The 6,363-nt window shown below is 35.8% G+C and overlaps 1 protein-coding gene across 1 annotated transcript; it reads left to right on the top strand.

Moving 5' to 3' along the window:
• Positions 1-4,417: 4,417 nt before the first annotated feature.
• LOC135958590 (uncharacterized) lies at positions 4,418-5,724 on the top strand. The gene is made up of 2 exons (XM_065509486.1): positions 4,418-4,677; positions 4,722-5,724. Exons 1-2 carry the CDS (start codon positions 4,418-4,420, stop codon positions 5,722-5,724), a joined length of 1,263 nt encoding a protein of 420 aa, XP_065365558.1.
• Positions 5,725-6,363: the final 639 nt, after the last annotated feature.

The following is a 6,363-nucleotide window of genomic DNA, read 5'->3' as shown; positions in this document are numbered from 1 at the left end:
CGAGTATTTGAATTATCATCGGCGAAGTTGAAAATCTCGCACAGAAGGCATATTTCTATGTTATACTTGTTCATGTAATATTCAACGTAATTTTTGTTTCTGGTAAGGCTTTGAATGTTGTACTGCAGTAGGTTAACCATTTAAATTAAGAACAATAAGTTTTTGAGGAGATAATCAATTTCTGTAACTTTAAAGTACCCAGGATGGTTATATGCTGATGTTGAAGGGACAATTGTTGTCGGTTGAAGTTGGGGGAAATTATGTTTGGGTCGAGCAGCAGCCATTTTGCTGTATTTAATTTTGGTAACTCTTCTATTTATTTCGTCCTCATAATTTCTCATACATTTCTCAGCCTTCTGGGGGAGGGATGGAAAATTTGTAGAATAGTTCTCCTCAGATAGAAGTTGGTAGTAGTTTTGGTTGAGGGCATACTTTTCTACCACTTCCTTCCTTGATGGGTTGGAAAGTGCCATAAGCTCCCTTATATCATTTCCTTCTTCCAGGTAGGGCATTTTCGAGAGTCGTGTGAGAGATGTTCTCTTGAATTGCAGTTCGCGCATTCTGGATCACATATGGTTGTGCTAAGACATTTTTCACACTTTTGGCCCTCACAATTGGATGGACATATTAGAATTTTCCCGCAGTAAAGACATTTCTTTCTGGATCTGCATGTCATGGCGATATGACCTAGTCTGCCGCAATTTTTGCATTGACGCAGTGTTGGTACATATAGTTCTACGCTGACTATAGTGTTGAACATTTTCAAACTTCTAGGAAAATCAAGTGAACCGAAGCCAACCTTGACAGTACCAGAAGGAATTTGTTCTTCGCCATTTCTTCTTTGGAACCTATAGACAGATATTACATCCAGCCCAATGTTATCCTCGATCTCGTCGCGAATTTCACTTTCCGAAAAAGATATAGGTACGTTTTTGATAACACAGTATCGTTGAATAAACCTATCCGGTATGAAGGCTTCAAGCTCTAATTCTTTCAGTTTTTCAATCACAATAAAATTATTTGCTTTCTCTGAGGTGGAGAAGGTAAGTCGGAAAAGACTGAAGCCAACTTCCTTAATGACAGCCTTTGTGAAAATGCTATTTTTCCTTAGTTTTTCATGAAGAAACATTTCTATGTTTTTTCTAGAGTTTGCCAGTTTGACTGTAGATTTAATTAGCCAGGGATACCAATTTATCATGGGGATGTTAACCGAAGGTTGATTGTTGTTGTAATTTGGAGGAGCAGGGGTCTGCTCATCATTGCGAGTAACTGTTTTTTGAGGTTCAGTAGAGTTTACAGATGAATTTATAATGTTGTTTGAGTCTGATGTTGATAAATTTTGTTCACCACCTTCTCGTAATGGATTGCCATTACCATCCTTCAGCACTTTGTTCATTGAGTGGCTTACCTTTCCTTTGCGTTTAGAATTCCCCGGGGGGGGGGGGCATTATCATCATCATTCGCCATTGCTCACACTACACATTGGAATTCGCATAGACGTTTTAACAAAAAATTAACAAAGTCTGAAAGCACACACTTCTTATTTTAGATCTCAAATTGTTCTCCTTTGTTTGATTTCTTTTAAATTATTTTATAAAATTAATTTTAACTTGATTCAATTATCCGTTATAATTTTCTTATATGAAGCAACAACAATTAGTTGGAATTTAATACACAACAAATATACTTTTTGAGTCCCTTTCTCAAATTTTTTTTTTCAAAAAAAAAAAATTTTTAACCGTTATAAATCCACACAAAAAATTTTAAAAAATTTCTTAACACGGACACCGAGAATAAAACTGATCGCAACCAAGGTTGGCTGATTTATAATTCAGTGGTGTCATTTTAATTTTCTACTTTAATAAAAAATATATATGGGGTAATAATTTATGTACCTGTTATTAATTTATTTCAATATGGTTATCAGAAACTTCTATTAATTAAGTAAAAAAAATATATTTTTTTTAAGCACTAATTTGATTTACATTTTTTATTATATTAGCAACACTATTTCTGTTTTGAAGTTGACAAAAATAGAAATTAGCCTAATTGGGCAGCAGCTGCAAACGAAGTCGTGTCGTCGTGAAGTTGTGCTGTCGTCAAAAGAATCGTCTTCATATAAACGTGTGTTATGTCAATGTTTTCAGTCTAGCGATTTTCACATGCTCTCGACTTTTTTATTACTACCCTGTGGCAACCTCTTTTCTTATGCAAAAAAAATTAGTGGTATGGTAACTCGTTTAGTTTTGAGATGTCTAAGAAAGGTTTGAAAAGGAAAAAGGCAAGAGATTCTAGAAAGTGCAACAAGCGAAACAACTTCTGGAAAAATTTCACGGCGAGATAGAACAGTTTTGAAAAAGTAGAAGATTGGATATAAATTAAGCACGTGCCTAGAAATAACGGTTTTTGGTAGAAAAAACACTTTATAGTAAATTGCATTGTAAAAATATAACTGTTGGTGGAAAAAGAAAAACGTGTGTTGGCTATACAGTGGTGCCTATAATTTTGGCGCGTTGTTGGAAAAAGTGTTAAGAGTTGCCTCGTACTTTAAGCCAAACTAGTAGCGAAACTATTGGCGCACCTGCCATTGTTGCTGTGGCTGTACTCATTAAGAACAACGCCTAGGCCAACCCTACAGTGGAGAATAAACCAGGATCTAACAACGGGGTGCTCCAGATTGGTACCCTCCAGTAATATTTTTTTGGCGAATTACCCCCACGCACAAAAACCTCCCGACAGTAGATTGTCTCGTGGGGACCTGCACTTGAGCAGACGTTATTGTTGAGGATCCAGGTCAAAGCGGAAGAAAAGCCTGCCGAAGACAATATCTTGGCCATCACCAACGTCTACGGAGAATTGGTACCCTGCTTTAAATTTGTGACGCAACTCCTTAATCGCTTCTTATAGCGTAGCCAGATAAGTTCTTTTGTATTGTAGAATATATTTTTAGTTATAAATTTATTCCTATAGATCGTAACTCAAATTTTGAAACTAATAATTTAAGTATGTCGTAATATGTTCATTCTAATTAACTATTAGTAACTTGACCACCTTTTATTTTATTTCTCACTCAATTGTAAACGTGATTAATGTCAAAAAGCAGGTTCAATACGTTGCCTAATTGGTTTTTAACTCACCCCACTCACAGTAAATACGTTGTTTTTGAATTTTAGAAATTCCCCCCTAATTATCGAGCTCGATCATTTAGGCCCATGTGTTTTGAAGCCCCATACCACGTTGGTAATAAACTGAGTGACTTAGGCGCCAATAAGTCTTCGTTATATTTTTTTATCGCCTCGTTTTCGGCATAAATCACACCCCATTTATTTTATTGCTTATATCTTATTTAATTATTAAAATATTAATTATTTAAGATATATACATATTTCTATGCGTGCCAATGTACATCACCTTATAAAATATGTTTAAAATCCTAGAATTAACTAGATTAGTTTAATTTACGGTTCCTTTCTAATGAAATAAATGTGTTTTGAATTTAAATATTATTCCAAGATTATGAAGTGGTAAATTATACATGTAAGGTAACGTTTTTAGCCTAGCAAAAGTAAACCAAGAGGACACACACATGGGGCACTCACACAGACCAGTGAGCTGCCAATGGGGATTGCTGAAAAGCAGACAATCCATTTGGGTGGGCTGATGGCAGTGTCAATAACATCGTGGCACTGCACCATCGAATTCTTTCCATTTCCAGACTAATTGTACATCTTCAGTGGTACTTGTTTTTATCTTGTTGTGTTGTTGTTGTGCATGGTACATGTCCATAAAGAGCCTACGCACCGTAAAGCTAAGCCGGACGAACAACTAAAAGTACCACATGGTAATGTACCAACGATTTAACATCCTAAAAGCGACTATTTCTAATAAAAACTTCGACACGCAACAGATTGGCGCCCAACGTGGGGCGGAGTATTTTGTAGACCTGATGTTAGTTGTTTTTATGTCAACTATCAATTGCTACGAAATATTTTATTTGCTCTTTCCTTTAATTGTTTTGATATTAATTATTGTAAGACTTGCATAGTGGTTCATATGATCAAATGCAAACGCGACGGTAATATATAAGTTTCAAACAAGTTTCATATTTTGGTATTGTGTAGACTTGAGCTTGTTTTTATGTACAACTTAATAGCTACGTAATATTCAGATGTATATAATTTATTTTATTTAAAGGCTTGTAGAGTTTGGAATTTGGAAGAATTTTGATATGTCAAACTTGGTTTACTTTGGACGGCAAAACGTTTACCTTTTTCAATATTTTCTTTATTTGAGTATATAGAAGTTTAAATAGTTTTGAGGATATCAAGAATATAAATAATTTTAGAGAAAATTATTAAATTTTCGTATCAATTTAGTGTGTCATATTTTATAACCATTTTTGAATATTTTGGTTAAAATGGCTGAAGGCCAGAGATCGGATTTATCGGGACATATTCAGGGTAATGTAAATTTAGACGAGGGCAATGTAGTTGCACAAAGCAACGTGCAAGGTGGAGATGATAGTACAATTACACGACCATCGTTCAGTCCATTGACAGCACTAGGTAATGACAACAGTAGACAGAATAATTCAGGAGTTTTCGAGGTAATGGAAGCGGCTGTTGGCGCTGCTCAGTCACAGATGTTACAGATTGCACGTAATGAGTTTCGGAAGCTGTTACAGTAGCATTATCAGGTTCTAGCAATCCCTCGGGTAATAGAAATGGAGTGGAATGGCCACATGAAATGCCACCAAATGAGAACACCAATTCAAACGGTAATCCAAATAATAATGAGAATGCAAATCGTAATGTAGATAGAGGTTTTAATCAGGGCAGGAATAATGGATTTAGTCGACCTTTAATTAATTCTCTCGTAAGAAATAAACCTAACTATCCAGAATTATTTAAGTGGGGAATTAAGTACGATGGTACAAGTAAAACTATGTTGGTCGAAGATTTTATATTCAGGGTTGAGAAATTACAGAAAAGTTATGACTGTCCATGGGAAGTCATTATGGATGGATTTCATCATTTATTGGAGGGTCAGGCAGCTAGATGGTATTGGGATCATATTAGAGATCGCCCAGGTATTAATTGGAAGAATATGAAATTAGATATAGTGCTTAAATTCCAGCAGATTCAAACCAATATGGATGTGCTTAGACGTATGATGGATAGGTTTCAAATGCGTGATGAGAAATCCAGTAATTACATTGACGCAATTATTAGTTTAAGGAATCAGTTACGTGAACCTTTACCAGATTATCAGGTCGTAGATATAATTAAAAGGAACTTGAAACCCAGAATAGCTTCTCTTATATTTGCCACTCAGATTTATTCAATAGAACACCTAAGAGTTGAATGTCGTAAGGCCGAGGACCTAATTGAACATGAGTACCAACAAAGGTCTCGCCAAAATGTTTCGAACCGTGCGGTGAATGAACTTTCATGGGATGATTTTAATTTAAATGAGGCTGTTGAAGAGATTCGTTATAGACAGTTTTCGAAGCCAAGCCCTAAGCCCATAACAAACAATGACTCCGTGAAGTGTTGGAATTGTAACATTAGTGGTCACACTTTTAAAGAATGCACTTCGGCCCAGAGGTCTTTGTTTTGTTTTCGTTGTGGAACCCCTGGGGTAATTACACCTCAATGTATTAAATGTAAACAGGGAAACCGACACCCGAGCGCGATGAGTGGTTCGACCCAAACCATAGATTAGATTCAAAATTTTGCAGAAGTGTTGGATCTTCTGAAAAGAGCACCAACACAAATACCATACCCAATTGTGACCCCACTACAAAACCCGATCAGGACATACGTAGTACTTTCAATAAAACTTCTAAAGTGTGTAATAACACAGAGACAATCATTGTACCCAATTATGACACTATAAAAACCAATCAGGACAAATATAATATTTTAAATAAACCATTCCATGTACGTTTGAGGAACTATTTAGCCGTAAGGAAAAGAATTTTTGATAGTGAGATTTCCCAGAAACCGATGGCATCTAATAGAATTTTAAAAACTCGAGAGAGGTACAGGAAACGACGATCGCATAGATTAACCATATCCAGTGCAAGTTTTTCCGGTAATTTCGAATCTGATCCCAGACCTTTTCGTAAAGTTTTAGTGAATGGAAAGGAAATACTCGCATTATTTGACAGCGGTGCGACGATCACCTGCTTAGGAAAAAATTGTGAGGACGTGGTAAGGAAATTGAATTTGAAAATATATCTAGTTTATAATTGCACTGTCGGAACTGCAAATGGGAATCGCGTATCATGCATAGGTAGAGTTAAGGTAGGATCACACGATTGCCGCAATGAACCAATTTAATACAAATTTTATTGTGCTG

This window comes from Calliphora vicina, chromosome 4 (genome assembly GCF_958450345.1).
Source record: "Calliphora vicina chromosome 4, idCalVici1.1, whole genome shotgun sequence".
In the NCBI taxonomy this organism is placed as follows: domain Eukaryota; kingdom Metazoa; phylum Arthropoda; class Insecta; order Diptera; family Calliphoridae; genus Calliphora; species Calliphora vicina.
Note: the sequence above shows the minus strand (reverse complement) of the source record. Positions and strands in the feature narration are given on the sequence as shown.